The following is a 17,193-nucleotide window of genomic DNA, read 5'->3' on the forward strand; positions in this document are numbered from 1 at the left end:
TCTCTCTCTCTCTCTCTCTCTCTCTCTCTCTCTCTCTCTCTCTCTCTGACATTAAGCTCTGGTCCACCTTTGATGGCAATGTCAGTGGCTGTTACTCTGCTCCAGGTCGATAATGATCCCTTTGCTGTCATGACTGTCACTCCACCAATCAATCAAACCTGCCTGTGTGCGAGTCTTATTCTGTGCGTGTTTTTGCGCTTGCTGATTAGAATGACTCCATTAACTCTTATGGAATTCTTGTGCCAGGCTGTGGTGCCTGGGGAGAAGCACTTATGGAACGTCAGGTTGCTGTGTGAGTAATCGGTTTACCAGTGCCAGAGGGAGATAGCGGGCGGAATAGAATTTTCAAGCCCCACAGCCAACAAGCAAACATCCAGAGCGAGCAGTGTGCAGTGGAGATGATTAAAGCAAATGGATTTTCAAGTACACAAATATGTTGTTGGACTTCTAAAGTCAGTGTATTTACAAGTGTGTAGTTTGGCGCGGCTGCCTAGGGGAATTCCAGGCTGGTTCAACAGCCGAGTCAAGAGACAATGGAAAAGCTCAGTGAAGCTGAACGCAAAGTCCCCAGCTCAGCATTTCAACATTTGACAATACCCTCTCTCACACAATTGTAATACCTTGAACCATATTGCAGCCTCCAAATGCTATCGGTCCTGGTTCCTTCTACCTTGTCCCACGTTGCTTATTTAGCTGGTTGCGGATTTGGCTGACTTCAGCAACTCTCCTGGGAGAGATAAAGACCGAGTTGTCTGGAAGTGTCCCCTCTGACAACCTGGCTGACAGAGGAGCAATGATGAAGGCAGCCATTTTGGGGGACAGAGCAAGGGCAGCTATGGCCTGTCAGCGAGCTAATGATGCTGGACAATAATACAATATGTTGTCTGACGACACAAGCATAGATTTTAAGATTCTTAGTATTGATAGGAAATTCAAATTAGATTCTCTAGCATGTCGTCAACTTGTATCATTTGTTTAACTTCTCCACACATTTTACAGCAGAAAATGATCATGGCAGACTGTGTTTGATGGATGTTGATGTTTGTTTTGATAAAGGAGCCCACGAGAAGTCATATTTTAATTGGATTTTGGGGGTTGACTTGTAAAGTAAACTTAAAAGCTGATCTTTACCATTAAATCTCAATCTTTCCTTCAAATCACAACAGAAAAATGTAACATGCTACCCTCAGTTAGTTCAGTATCTACAGTCCAGGTAAAGCACCCCTGACCGTTTAGACTCATATGGCATGAGAATGAATAGAAACTGTCATTCTCCATTTAACAGAGCTTGATTGGGCTAACAGTTAGTCACTCTGTCCATTGAGCAGTGTTCAGTTTATTCTGACTGGTAGTCTAACTGACAGATATTGACTAGGCGTTGCCCACTGTGCTTGCCTCTCCGACTGTGCACGCATGTGTATTAGTGTGAATGTGCACGCCTGTGTGTTATTGACTAGACCTTGTCCAAAGTTTTGTCAGAGCTAACTGATTGATTGTAAGACCGGCTGCAGTGTTCTCCTGCGCTGTCATCCCTCAGGCCAAAACCCTGTGTGTGTGTGTGTGAGAGAGATTTTGATTTTGACAAGAGCAAACCTCAGGCTTTCTCTAATCACCTCCACCTCCTTATCACTCTCTGTGCTGTCAATCGCAGTGAAGTTGTTACTGAAGAACCTTCAGTGAATAGAGTAAATGTCCTCAGCAGGCCTGTTCACAACTAAATTACAGTCACTCCTTAGCATGCTTCCATTCAATTGTCAAGCAAACTTTTGAAATGTGGCAAAAGAATAAATGCGAATCAGACGCGTTTCAACTGGTTTGGAGCATATAAACAGTAGTAGTTTCATCAGATGTTGGCGCTATAGGTCATGCATAGCTGTAATTGTTGCCTTGGCCATCTAATCCATCTACAAGAGAAAAAATGGAGAGGTCGTCAGGAATATATTTTAATTGGGTAAGTTTAACTATTGGCCATGTTTCATGCTGTCTGGAAACCAACACAAACATTTGCACGTTATGGGAATATCTGAGAAGACAGTGACAGTAGAACCAGCTAATCAGTCATGCGAGGTAAATGTTCGTTGTGCCTTCTCTACTTTTCTCACACACACACGATGAAGGGGAAGGCAACAAATTCTTAAAAATCATACGTACGCAGCATCTTCTGTTAAAAGTCAATTTTTCACACATGAACACTTAAATGAGTAAAAGAACAATGAGAAAGATTGCCGCACACACTTCTGCAGGCATCATTTCGATGGCAGTCACGTGTGCCCTTCAGACATCCTCTACACAAATGTTTACAGCTTCCCCCACACAACACACGCACACCCACAGTGATCCCCCATCTCCAATCTGAGACGTGCAACCTGATAACCTCTGATGACAAAGGACTCTTTCTTACATACACCCATGCACACACACACACACACACACACACAGATACAAAATGAGTCAAAGTGCACAAAGAAAGGGGAACAGGGTTGCGACCTACATTGTATTAGCATTGTTTGGCTATCTGCTGGTCTCTCCTCTTCCCCATACTGATGAGCTACTATGAGTCTAATGGAGAATGGCTGAGCTAATGGACAGAAAATCATCCTGTAATGCAGATCAGATGTTGTGAGTGACAGTACAGCAACGCGAGAGAGACACACAATGAATGACACGGGGCTCTGTCACACTTAGAGACACTTTGAGTCACTTTGAGTCACTCGATCAATCAGTCGCTTGTTGATGAATATCTCCGACAAGGAAAATGCATCAGATTGAGGATGACGGGGAGGAAAAAAAAATGATTGTACATTTGCTAAACACTGAATCAAATATTTCTTCCAATTTACATTCCCCGCTGCCCCATTATTCCTTCATCCTCAGATCGACTTTTACATCGACTTTTCCTAGGCAAATTCTGCTCCTCCCTCCCGCCTTCCCATCTCCCTTTGCTTCGTTCTTCATTCTCTCCCCTCCTCTCCTCCCTGCAGGCTTTTATAAATGAATGTGTTTACAGAGAAGGATAAGAAGGAGAGGAGAAGGGGTGGGGGGGGGACAAGGGAGAGGTGAGCAGGGCTTATTTTAATTAACGATCTCCCCGCTCCTCCGTAGATTCGGTCAAAGATTAAAACTGGTTATGTCAGGATCCCTGTCTGACCCATTGTGTGTTAACCTCTGTTTCCCCCCCAATCTCCTCTCCTCATGTGTCTGTCTTTCCCCTGTTTGTTTTGTTGTGCCATGTGCTTGGTGTTGTTTTCTCGGGCCTGCCTCCAGACACCTCCCATTGCCACCGCCCTGATGGATGCACAGCTGCGGACAATCTGGCTCCTTACCCAGCAGCATATCAACCCTGGTCTTGCAGGCCTGGGTTGTCAGTCCGTATTGTCTTCTGCCTCGGTAGCCTCCACTGCCGTTCCGTAAGTTGAACCCCGTTGTTCCTTTCTGAACTAATCTCTCTCCTCTCTGCTACAGGTGTAGAGTACTGGTCGATCTGCCTACTCTCCAGTGTCGAGCCACGGGACATCACACCGTTGATCTGCCAACCCTCCGGTGTCGAGCCACGGGACTCACACCGTCGAGCTACCAGCCCTCCGGTGTCGAGCCACGGGACTCACACCGTCAATCCGCCTGCCCTTCGGTGTCGGACCACGGGCTCCACACCTTCACACACCTTCCTGTCTTTATTCTGGCCAAATAAAATCCGTTACATCGGACTCCGTCTCCTGTGGTCTTGCGTTTGGGTCCAATCCGTGAAATCCCGTGACAGGTTAGGATTGACGCTGGCTTCCAGGCCCATTAGGCCACTGGGGCCTGAAAGAGTCGGAGGCACAAGAGGGGTCGGGGGGTGGGCGCAGTTTGGTTCGAGGATGGACAATGCGAAAGCTAAAAGGTGAAGTCAACGATAGGGGGGCAGACAAAAGTGGGAGAGCAGAGGAGGAGAGGCGGGATGAACAAGGGCACGGAAAATGAGACACTGAAGACACTCTGTTAGGCAGAAATATTGATGATATTGTTACGTAATCTAATCTGTCAGAGTGAAGACAGAGTGAGGGGGAGGAGTGCAATAGAGTGAGAGGAAAAAGAGAGTGCAGCTTAAGTGGGGACTGTCAGTCAAAATATTTAGAAATGTAGGAGACATTAGGGAGAGGAGAGGGAAGAATAAATGGGCAATTACATACTGTGAGCTCCTTTATTTCTACATGCAAACATCCACTTTACCTTAAAAAGGCACATTTAAATGTCAGAGAGAACTCAGGTCTCAGGCGGCAGCAACTATATCATTACAGGTCAGACTGCACTGATGCATTGGCATGAGGAGCTTTTATAATAGTTGAAACACCTTCTACATACAGTCTTCCAACTAACTTATCTTCCATCCTTCCTTCCCGTCTTTCTTTATTATTTCCTTCTATCCTTCCCACGATGATGTAGCCAATGTGACAGATAAGCCTAAGTGAACCACTCCAAGCAGTTTCCTCCATGTAGGAATCCAGTCATTTCACATCGGCAATTCTGGCACTTCCAGAAGCGGCCCGGGAACCCAGAGAGGATCCCTGACGAGGCAGTGTATGTCACACATGTCACGGCACATCGGATGACACATTAAATCAAGTCTTTTAATTAGTGCCAGTGGCTGCAGATTCTAGCTGCAGCAAATACTGTCGACTCCAGGCTGAGCTCCCTCTGTCAGGCTCGATTATGAAAGCAATCTAAGCCCTGGAATCGTTTTGATCTAGCAATTGTAAATTATTATTTCCAGAATGGAGGCTCTGCATCAATGGAGGCTCTGGGGGGGTGTGTGTGTGTGTGTCCCGTTGCTTCCAGACCAGCTACAGTAATGCCATTCCCTTAAAGACCTCTACCCTCTCTCTCTGGCACGGCTCTTAATGCCAGAGCTTTTCAAATTGCTCATTAAGAGCTGTGTGTGCGTTTGTGTGAGAGAAATGAACTGTCCAGATTCATCAAAAGGCTAAACATCTCTCCGAGAGCCGAGAGCTGAGCTGCTGCGTGAGACAAGTCAGCTATAGAGGACATTCTACATATTTGTTACGTTAGCTTAAGTAAGACTTCACCTCAAGTAATGAGTGAATGGCCTTGTTGCCATTACGCACATTTTGAAGTAGAAGAGGAAACATGGACATTAGCCAACTTCTGACCAATCTTCCCAACCTAGTTTATTCGCTCCACTTCAACCAGTTCATGGAAATGTGCCCAATTCACATTTCTGTTTTGCAACATTTCTAAAGCTCGATAAATTTCACAATTGAATGGAAACCTACAACAAATGTTTGTCTCGTGGACTGTATATAAGAAATGGACTTAGTCATTGTGACGTCAACCATCGGTCTGTGGAATGTCGTTTTGAGGCCTCGAGTTCGGCAATTTCACGGTCGCCATGTTGGTTTTTTTTTGCAACCAATGAAGAGAAGTTACTATATTTGGAATGCGGAGGAGTGATGTAGAGTAGTCGTGTACGGCTCTGGTAGCGGCAGCGACCTGTCAATCACAGTAAGCCCGCCCTGAAGCATACTTCGCTTTATGGGCTATTTAACTTGAAAAAGGGACCATAATTTACTAAATAAGCACCATGCTGTATTGAAGAAGACTTGAAACTAGCGATTGAGACCATAAACTCATGTTTACAATGTTTACTGAGGTAATAAATCAAGTAAGAAGTAGGGTCATTTTCTCAGACTTCCATACAATTAAACTTCTTTCTGCAAACAGAGGAGTCGCCCCCTGCTGGTCAGAATAGACAATGCAAGTTTTAAGACACTTCCTTATGGCTTCACTCAGCAGAACCAGAGGTCACTTCTCGTTTATGGTATAAAGTGTATGTGTATGTGTGCGCTTGTGTGTGTAAATCTGCACTAGTGTGTAATTTGTGCTGACTGTTGAGAGTTGGGCAATCAGCTCACTTTGCCAAAATGGATATACAGCTAATCTAAGAGATGACTTCATTGCCTGACTTATCCTCCACAGTGAACATCACACACACACACACAAGAAGTTGTTTGTACACAATATTGTCTTCTATCCGAGTGCGTCTTTACCACGTGCACACATTTACAAATAAAGTTGAATGCCCCATTTTCTGGACTCCTTCATACTCATTTTTGAGCTGACCACCAAACAAAACAAAGAGTACAAGATTTCACCGAAGAATACACATACACTTCGAGGGGGGGGGGGATTCAAACACAAATAGAGCTTCAATATTTTCATAAACAAATAATGAGACCATTATTCTATCAATTCATTGTTTTGTCCGTAAAATGTTCACAAATGGTAAATCGCAGTTACCTCACCCAAATATATTCAATTTACCATTGTTAAAGAAGACGAAAGAAACGACCAAAAATTCACAAAAACTAAATTAAAAACATTTTGGGCATTTTCGCTTTAGAAAATGACTTTGAATGAATTTCCTGTTTATTTACTAATCCTTTTACTTCTAAACAGAGAACAAATTTCTCACTAAAGCGGTGGTGATTATCCCTCTGCACTCCAGCAATTCATGTATGCTTAAACTATTGACCATTGATATAAAAAACATTGATGTAAAGAAAACAAGGGTTTGGCAAGTTTGGATTTGACAGATCCTTCAGAGCTTGAAGGGAAAAAAGAACAAACCATAAATGAACATCAAGTTAGAGTGGCGTGATAAAGCAAAGACCACAATGCAACCAAACAATATACCTCAAAAGTTGTAATGATATATTTAAAAACACCAACATGAGATGATGCACACTATTAGTACCTCACAGAACAAAGGGTTGTATTCTGGACTTGGAGCGAAGAGAAGGAAGCGTGACAAGGTTGAGATAATAGATGCATATGTAGAGAGAAGCCATTGTGTGTGTGTGTGTGTGTGTGTGTGTGTGTGTGTGTGTGTGTGTGTGTGTGCGTGATATGATTTCTCTTGAGTGTGGCTTGTGAGGTGGAAGAGGAGATTACTGCACCACGCTTCTATAATTACCTCTCATCTCTCTCAGCCGGTGCTCTTCAACACAACGGGGAACGCCAGGCTACCACACACTCCGGCACATGCACACACACAGTGGGGCGCACTTACAGTACAATGTAGCAGGCTGAGAGGGAGTTATTTCGAGAGGGTTACATTTCACTCAAATGGTGATAGGAGACCACCCACACTACCTTGAAGCAACACAGGTCAGCTTTGCTTTCAGCACACACACACACACACACACACACACACACATACACTATCTCGCTGTAAGTATAAGAGTGACTCACCTGTAGCGGTCCTTCCCACACAAGAGAACCCATTTAAGAATCCATTCTCTCAAGTCATGCACTCACATCACCCTATAGCCTATACTTTTGCAGTTTAGTGGGAATTATGCAGAAAATCACCTGTTCTCTCTCTGTCTCTCTCTCTCACACACACGCACACACACACACACACACACACACACACACACACACACACACGCACACTTTGCGGGCAGCAGTGTATATGAAAAATCCTAAGACCAGAAATATTTTTCCACTGATTTAGCTGCATCATATCTCCATTACACTGACTCTTCTTAGTAAGAGCCAGCCTTAATAACCATCCAAACCATCGGGGCTAAGTATGTTTTTGAGTTGACAGCGTCTTACAAAGATTAATCAACCATGCAATTTAAAGCTTTGAAAAAGTCATTAAAAACTATGCCACGAGTAAATTGCTCCGCCACACTGAATGACTTGGTCCCTCTCCCCCTCCCCTCGCTCAACTATTTAAAAAAGCAATATGACTTCTTGTGGACAGTCAGACACAGGGGACCACTTCAACAAGCCGGACTGAAAAGAGGGGATGAAAGAGGAAAATAATGATTCTTCTGAGGAGTTTAGATTTACATTACAGAAAGTTTCATCTCCTTCACTGTCACATTTACTAATCCCCCACATAATGTATCTCATTCGCAGGTGTGTGTTGCACACTAATCTGCAAATGATTACAGAGACAAAAGGTAAACTTCCACGGCAGCATGAGAAAAAAAGAGAAGTCAAGCTGCTGAAGTGTGTTGTGTAGTCTCTTAGAAGCCCTGCAAGGCTCCGTGTTTGTCCAGGCATGACGGCCAGCACACTGTGTGGTTTGGCCGACATGACTTACCATTCCCATATTGAGTAGTAAAGCCTGATGGATGTTTTAGAATTCAGGCAGAACAAATTTGAATTCTTTTCTTTTTTGTGACTTTCAACAATGGACTGTAGAAAAGTGAAGCTGCTGCCTCCGAAACTCACCCACACATTCATACCCACACACATGCACAACTATTCAAAGATAAACCCAGCACAAGATACACACATACTGAAGGTCTGTTGCACACACACACACACAAACATGGTTTCACTGAGACACCTTGCAATCTTTTCCTAATTTGGGAACCATTCAATTTGGGAGAGAGTGCTGTTTAGCTGCTAATGTGAGGACTTGTGCAAATGAGATTATAGTGTTCCCGTGGAGCCAGAGGCACACAGCTGTCTGGACAGGCACTGTTTCCCTCTGCAGGCCTGAGATGTGTTCAGGCATTAAAGCAAGCATCTTCTTTAAACAGCTGGCAATTAACATGCAAACGGCAGACACATAAACAGGGGAGAGCTGTGAGCTATAATGTGACAATGAGAGGCTGTGGTGACAGGGAAACACCTCAAGAGAGTGCTCAGCTCACATGAGCACATACAAAGCGCAGGTATATGCAGGAAAGCTCGCTGCCACTCAATGAAGTGCTTCATTATAACGCGATAAAACTGGTGTGTGTCAAGTACCAAGTACACACAACACACGAGGGGAAATAAAAGCACAAAACAGGGACACGTTTTTATTCAATCCACGGAGCTGACGCCAACAAACGAAAGTGCGCATAAATTGACCCCGTTTGAAAATCCACATGGCATTAAGTGTGGCTCAGGTGTCTGCTGTGCTTGCAGATAACATCAGCTCTTTTTCAAAACTACAAACCCAGACTTCGGCGGATAGCGCTCACAGCGACACGAGAGTCAGAAGTGATAACAAACCAAAGCAGCGGAATCTGCTCCACAATTCGGGCATCATCAGATCGGTCAGACAGGTGTTACCCACCGGCCCCGCAGCGCTTTACACAACAGCCAAGACATCGACAATAAGGTGGTCTCCCATAGCTGAGCCGGCACCAGCAAACATCACATTGTTGTCTTAAAAGTCATCCAACATTACGCACCACATTATGCAACCACACTGACATGCAACAATAACATTACAAGATTCAATGTGTATTTTTTTCCAATTATATATTTGCTTTCAACTCGTCGCCATTCTCTCTTTTATCCCCTCGGATAAATAAAAATAAAATGTATTTATTTACCCAAAGAAGGCCAGTAGCATTTATGTTCCACTACTAGCAACTACATGAATAAAATAAATAGTGTTACCCCGGAAGCTGGTTATTTAAGTAGCTACGAGAAAGACTTAACTTAGCCTGTAAACTTTCTCTACAAATGAACTCTCAATATATGTAACATATTTAGTAGTTTTTCCTTAGGCGATGAGATGAATGACGAACAGGTTGAGACATTCCAAAGCCACCTGAAGTTAGGTGGACCCGGGCTCCTCTTAGATTATCAGCCGAACATATTGAATCTTTCTTTTTGCAGACAATCGTACAACATGCACCGGTGTTTCAGACGCCGGTTTACTCACCCGTGAGCTGGTCATAGGATCCGTCCAGCTCTCTGGAGTCCGACAAGCTTTGGTCACGGTTTTTCGCCTTCATTTTCCCCGTGTGCGCCGGAATGTGGAACTGTGGCAAAGAGCTGATATATTGGCGATTCTACGTGGGAAAACAGTGGTTTTGTTGTACGCCTTCACGTAAGATGGCTACAAGTATGCTACCGTTAAGAAGTCATAATTGATTTGCCATAAATAAAAATGAAGAGAGAGAGAGAGCCATGTAAGTTGTTTTTCCCCGTGTCTGTTTCTGTGTGCGCTCTCGGCATCCAGGAGGAATGAACCAAGCGCGCTTCTGGTCGGCACTCTTACACGGGCTGGCACGCGCGCAAACACACACACACACACACACACACACAGACAGACAGACAGAGGGGACAAAGAGAAAAACGTATACAAACAGAAAACATCTATCTATCTATACATTGCTTTGGTTCGCTTTTTTTTTGCAGAACAAAGGTACACTTAGCCAAAATATGAATATGACAATGGTGAGTTCCCCAACATTTCCCCCCTGTGGGAATAAGCAATATGACAACACTTTGCAACATGATACACAAATTAATGAGTAGTTACTAAGAAACGAATGAGGAACAAATCAGGAACGACTGGATAACGAATAGCAAAAGCATGCTAGATTTTAAAATGAGTCAATGAAAGTAGCTAGCAGCAGTAGCTCCAAAAGTTGCTCAAATTAGCAAGAAAGTCTCCCAATCAGCAACACTGACACCGTTAATGAGTCATCTGTGTCAGTCACTGGCTGATTAATCAGGGACAACTCATGAAGAAAGTCGTTACTCCGATCCACGGACACTTGTGGATTAATCATTAGCCTTCCTAATGATCTATCAATGATATTGTTTATTCCTGTCTGTTCAGAAACTCATTAATATCTACTACAGTCCTTCAGAGTTAATACTTATCATGTCGTTCCTGATTTGTTCCTCACTCCTTCCCCAGTAATAACTCACATTTTGGGTATCGTATTGTAAAGTGTAACCAGCAATATCTATCTGGCCCCATTCATGCAGAATCTCACTCAGTGAGCTGGTCGTCAGCCTGCCACTCTGCCATTACCATCAAATCCTCTCCTGATGTTCTCCACTGAGTCAAAGCTGTGTCTGATGTGTACAGAGACATCAGCAGGAGCAACAAGGAGCACACTGCTGCTGCCAGGCAGAGGTTCTGACTATATCTGATCTATAAATACTCCCTGGCTCTGGGAAGCCTTGCGTCTATCCCTTTCCTCCTCTTCCTTTCGGTGTCTTTTCCTCTCTTTGCCTCACTCCTGCTTGCTTACAGAATTACATTTGGTCACAATCTGTCACGCAATCTGTCTTTGATGCCATATTTTCCGACATTATATCAGGATTTGCATCAATAACGCTCTCCATCCCTCTATCCATCCGTTTGCATTATGAATAATTGTAATACTTTCTTTTTATAGTAGCTGTGTGGTGAAGTTATTCTTTTATTTAGATGTTCACACTCTTTTGACTCCCGCTGAATGAAGAGTGTAAACTGTAGAATGCTGGGTGCTAGATTCCCTCCCTATTCACCACTGTGCTCAGTCATCCATCCTGATCTCTCAGGAATCAATTGACATCGGAATCTGACACGTGTCACAAACACGTTGGCCATAAGACCTTGTCTTCAGATGGCGCTGCCTTATGTGTCATATCTGTCACTGCAATAACCATTCAAGTGTGCATTTGTCACATGTAGCAGTGCACGTGAGATGTTGCCCTTGACCTGCCGGTTATGTGAGCATATAGTGAAGTGTGACACTGAAAGAGGATGGTGTTGTAGATGAAGGTTTGGCTTCTGTGAGAGATAAGATGTTGTAATCATCTTATTTGATTTAGTTCTACGTGAGGTCTCAGAGTGGTTGTTTTTACTATCAAATATGCCTTGAAAGACTGCAGCTGAAAGTTGGTAGTTTTGATTTTCACAGAGAAAGGAGCTCAGCTGTGAAAGTCATGTTGATTACAATAGACTCCAAGGGCCCAGTATGCTTCAAACTGGGTGCTTGTGGGATTGTCCAACAGCATCAGAAGGCCCCTTCCGACACACTTTTCTCATGCAAGAAGAGGGGATGCTGCACCTGACAATCTTTGTAACTTTATTAAACCGTCAATCCGACCCCACTTCTTGCAGCGATTATGCAGGTGTTCACAGGTGCAAACATAAGGCGGGATGTGAACCCGTCTTTCAAACTATCTTTTTTCATCAATTCAAAAACTACTTCTCCAACTTTGCGAGTGACCAACTGAGGGCAACACTGCTAATGTTGAGAATCCGTGTTTGTACAATTTATTGCGCTGTGAGTATCTTAAACAGTGTCATGACGTAATTGGACGACACATCAAATGAATTTGTTTGTTTCAAATGATTCAAATCAGATATCACTTTTTAAATAACTCAGTGTAATATTTGCTCTAAACAATCTTGCCAAAAAAATGCCTAAATATTCATTTGTAGGTGTGATTAATAAGTGTTATTTGTTACTTGTAACTGACATGCTGACAACTGTGGAATCTACAATACCATTAAATGAAGCTGGTCACAGTGGCTGGTCTCAACGAGAGGCAAAACTGCACTCACTCTGATTGAAATTGACATCGTGTCATTGTACAGCATAATTAAGAATTTGCTTCTTGTGTGTTTGGCAGACAGAAAATAAATGTGGGTTTGACTCACTAACATTCCTCTTAGGGGACAATTGCTGTGTTTGCAAGCATTAATGACACACTGGGAGTATACACAAATGACTTTGGCCTCGGTACATTAGACCGACTCTGTTTGGTCAGAACTCTGATTATTGCCACTTGCTTTTTTAAACCCCACAACAACAAGAAGCCGTAATGTTACCAGGCTTAGCTTTGTTCATTTGATGAATCTTGAGGAGCAGGTTGCCACATCCTGATAACCCAATCTACCAGTCTCATTACCATATAGATGCCTACATGGTTGGTTTATCTGTGGTTCTTTACGTTTTGAGTTTAAAGTATGACTGAAAAGCACCAAAACGCCCTGTAAAAGAGTTGAGTTAAGGTCACGAGGAGTTGGATGTTCCCCCTGCTAAGCCTCATTTGAGCCCTGCGTGCTGCCAATAAACAAGGCCTGCTTTTCCGTCATCTAATACCAACAAAATATTTCACAGATACGGACGATTGGTTAGTGATTGGATTTCTGTGTGTGGTAAATGAAAGGAGACAAGGAGAGGTGGATTCTAAATGAAGGCGAGGAGGAGTGTGCAAGAATGAAGGATAGGGGACGCTGGGAGATCGATTCATGGTGAGTTAGAGAGGATTTAGCGAGTCGGAGCCAACATAAAGAGAATCTGCGAGTCATAGTTAAGGAGGCTGTCTGTGACTGCGGGGTCGGGACTTCTAGAAAAACCTAGATGTGGATGTGCACACGTCCTTAGCTGCGCAGTGACCCAGAAACAACCTTGCTGTATCCCAGAACAGAATAGCAGACACCTGGCATGATGGCAGCTGGTTAGGGAGGTCTACTGCTGCTTTGTTAGCAGGATGTTTTTTGCATCCATATTTTCCATCAGAAAACATTAAGGGCAAGAGAAGGTTATTTTCATGCTTCCGATTCAAAATTATAATTGACCTACTATCAACAGTAAAGAGACTATTGTTAATAAGTGCTTACAATTTTGTGAAAGGTTTCTGAACTCCCATAGCAGCTTTATATTCTCATTGATTTGACAGTGTTGGCCTGTGATCCCACTCAGCAATGACTCATCACAAATCTTCTCTCTGGAACATGACTACCCATGCTGGTATTTGCAATTTAGAGTAAGCTTCTTTCATTTCATAACTCAACATAGAAAAACTGACTCGTTAGTGTGCGTGTGAGCTTAGCTGCGCATTGGAAGTTAGAAAATTCAAATCAAGCCTGAATTATCTTTAGTTTAATCCCAGTCTACCTACGAACCTCCAGCATTTTGTAACCGGATTATCCCCACCCACTCAAAAGCTCAAACACACACACACTCAGACATACAGGTTATGTTGTTAGTGTCTGCAAGTTATTGATAAAAACTCAGTGTTGAAAAGTGGGAGAGGAGAAGAATGGAGAGGAAAGAAGAGGGAGGCACACTAATCAAACTATTGAGATGCACCCTCTGGCTCTCACTGCAACCCCAAGGTTAGTCCCCTGTCCTTGGCAACTCTCTCATGAACCGAACAGCACGGTGAATATTAATGGCACGAACTCCGGGATTCTAAAACCAAGGTGTGTGTGTGTGTGTGTGTGTGCGCTCAAATCATAGCTAAAGTGATGTCAACCAGAATCAAATCAGCATGTCCCAAGCTGCCCTGTAACAGCAAAATAATGCAGGATTTTTCTATGTAAAGCTTTTCCTCAAACACAATGTGTAATAGATGCAGTCTCTGTAGGATCATGTGAGAGAAGGGTAACCACTCTTTGCCGGAACAATTCTTCTCCTCAGCAGAAAGGAGGGAATAAGATGCATTAACTTAGACAAACCTGTCACTGATGGTATTTATATGGCCCCGAGCTTCCCAAATGTAGAAAGAAAACCCTCCTTGTTAAGCAGTATTAAAAATCACTTCAAACGTCTAAATGACACTTTCTTTCATTATTCACCACAGCCTGCAACCTCCAGCACAGAGCTGTCAGCTTGGCCTCAGTTACAATACTGGCTGACTGACTGATTGATGATGTCCAGTGAGACGCAGACACACATGCAAACGTCCAGGCTTTAATGAATTTGACAGGTTATGCCTCAATAGATTAGCAAACACAACGCTACACTACAAAACAACAGCAGTAACAAACATTGGATGGTACATTCAGTATAAAGTTTAATTTGTTTTTCTAACAAAACAAAAAAAGGTTTTCTTAACTTATATATGCATCTATTCTTGTAGTTCCTTTTGATGCTGTGGCCCTTCAATAAAGTTTCTTATCTACAAGTAGCAGAACTAGAATTACTGAAAGCCTCAATTTTGGTATAATATACTGATTTTATATCCCAAAAAACAACCCGTTTCAAATATTTTTTAAATTTGAATTATTTTAGTACTTTTACACAACCACTCTGCCACCTAAACGAAGAAAAATATGTTTACTTTACAAAGCCTAACTTATTTAGATATACTTGCATATCGTCCAATTTCCATATGTAATGGCAAAGTACTTTTAAATTGGGCACACAGGGACTCATTTGATGAAACCATATGTTGTAAATATTGTCTCTAAGAAAAGTGATGAAAATGTACTTGACATAAATTGACCATGAACCTCTAAACTGCACCAAACTACTTTTTATAGTGCAGTGAGTTTTCTGTACCGAATCCCCTTTAGACCCATAAACATCACTTTTTTATATACAGTTCAAATAACAGCTGGCTCCAAACCACATCCTCTGCAATTAAAAGCATTATAGTTTCTCTCCTCATCCCCCTGCTCCCATCCTTTAGCCATTTATTCCCATTCAAACCTACTATCAGTTCAGTCTGTTTTCATCAAACCCACTGTAACCTTAATCCAAACTGACGGTCCGCTCTCGCTCTCCGTCTGTCCCCGGATTCTCTTTTCTCTCTGCATCTCCCATCTCTCGGAAGCCTCCATCCCCTCCTATAATCCCGAGATACTGTATGTGAGGACATCATTCAGGACAGGAAGTGTTTGACCTTCAGAAAACATGGACAGATTCCCTCTGTGAATCAGTCGTATTTATTTTATTTTCACTCTAATCCCAGTTGACTGTAATTGTCTTTATTTTGTTTCGTGGTGCTGCCTCAGACAAAAGGAGGACAACCCCTGACCCCAGGTATGTTTGCTGTCTCAGCGAGCATTTAAAATCTGTGATAGCTTTTGACAGATGCCACCTTTTGCCTCAGGGATGACAACCTCCGAGACAGAGTGGCGCACACACACGCAGTCATGCCAGAAGTTGTCATCTGGGTGGTCAATGTATGACAGTGTGGGTATCCGAGAATTACAACCTTCCTTTTCTCCTTCTGCCAAGATATACAGCTCTAGTACACTATACAAAGCAGTCAAATAATGTTGCATCTCTTTATGTTTATTGGCCTAAGAAAACCAGTCACAATAGAAACCTGTATGAAATACTCATGAGTATAAAGTGCATGTTTTCTCTCTCCCTCTCTGACTCGCTTGCTTCACTCTTCATTTCCTCCCGGTTTTTTTTGCCATCTTTATTCCCGCCGTGTGTCCTTGAGGAGTCTGTCCCAGACGTGTGATTTCTGTCCAGACAGTGGACCAATTTCTGTGGAAAAGTAGACAAACAAACAGACTCTCAAACACATTCAAAATTGGAGAATATTACCCAGAGGTGCCCCCTATGATGGCTAATCACCAGACAATTGGTATTTACATAAATCATCCATCTGCTTTGTGCCACATTAAAATACAGTGCGACAGTGAAAGACTCAAAGTCTGTTTTATGAGACGTCATTTTAAAAAGCCAGCAGTAAGTTGGCTTTTACATTAGCATAAAACTGTTGTGTTATTGCGTCTTCATCATATGTCTCCCAAAATTAATTCATAAACTGCTGAATGTTTTGGCCTAATAAAGTATGATTTCAAGGGTATAATTGCCGCCCTGATTATGTTCACTAGTTGTGTTCCCAGTCCAGGAAGGGTCACCTTCATTTACAAATCTCAGGGCTTTGACACTGGAGAACTGTCTGGCTCGGTTTAGGCTTTCAAACACTTGGAAAAGGTCAGGGAAGTACTGGGTTTAGTCCCACAATGTGTCTGTTCACGTCTTTAATTAGTTAACTAAGTGGATTGATCTTTCCCTAACCGTGACAAAGTGTTTTAACATACTTAAACAAAGCATAAAACCTTTAATAATGCTTTAGTTGTCAGGAGATATTGTAGGAAAAACTAGATTCATTCAGTATGAACATTTTGAGACTTTGCAGACATAAAAAGGTTCTTTGTGAAGTTGATAAACGCATGATTTAAGAGGCATTACACTTCTTCAACAGTATTTGCTGATAAAGCGTGCCTTAGGGGTTTGGGTGCTGACCATGAACCATAGTGTCCCAAGTTTGTGTACGGCTAGGGGTCTTTGTTGCATGTCACTCCAATTTTTTTACTTTCCTTGATTACAGTCATCTCTGTGATTTCTGTCTCTCTTATTAAAGGCAAAGGATATTTAAAAAAAAAAAAAAAGGTATTTGCTTTGACAGGGGAATAAAGGAGAAAGGGTGCATCACAATACTATAGTGTTTGTACAGACGTATACACTTGTGCAATAACACACAGACACACATGTGCCTCCCGTGCTACACTATGAAGAGAGGTGTTTAGTGGACCATGAGGCTGTTTACGCTACAAGCCATAAACCTCAAATTGATTTGCTTATTGGATACCTCGTTTGTATTGTTGTCAATTTAGTCATCCAAGATGACAGCGCTATTGAAATTCAAAGCTAATTTACACAATTGGAAACCCATAAACATCACTTTATA

General features: G+C 42.6%; 1 protein-coding gene across 2 annotated transcripts in view; it reads right to left on the bottom strand.

Moving 5' to 3' along the window:
- LOC116379120 (Kv channel-interacting protein 2) overlaps positions 1–9,972 on the bottom strand; it is a 78,879-nt gene extending 68,907 nt beyond the window's left edge. For both annotated transcript variants that reach the window (XM_031841052.1, XM_031841058.1), the window contains exon 1: positions 9,680–9,972. In XM_031841052.1, the coding sequence (XP_031696912.1) occupies positions 9,680–9,752 (73 nt within the window). In that variant the 5' untranslated portion in view covers positions 9,753–9,972. The remainder of the gene's footprint in view (positions 1–9,679) is intronic.
- Between the last annotated feature and the right edge of the window lie 7,221 nt (positions 9,973–17,193).

Source organism: Anarrhichthys ocellatus, unplaced genomic scaffold (assembly GCF_004355925.1).
Source record: "Anarrhichthys ocellatus isolate YVR2014 unplaced genomic scaffold, GSC_Weel_1.0 scaffold3, whole genome shotgun sequence".
Classification (NCBI taxonomy): Eukaryota; Metazoa; Chordata; class Actinopteri; order Perciformes; family Anarhichadidae; genus Anarrhichthys; species Anarrhichthys ocellatus.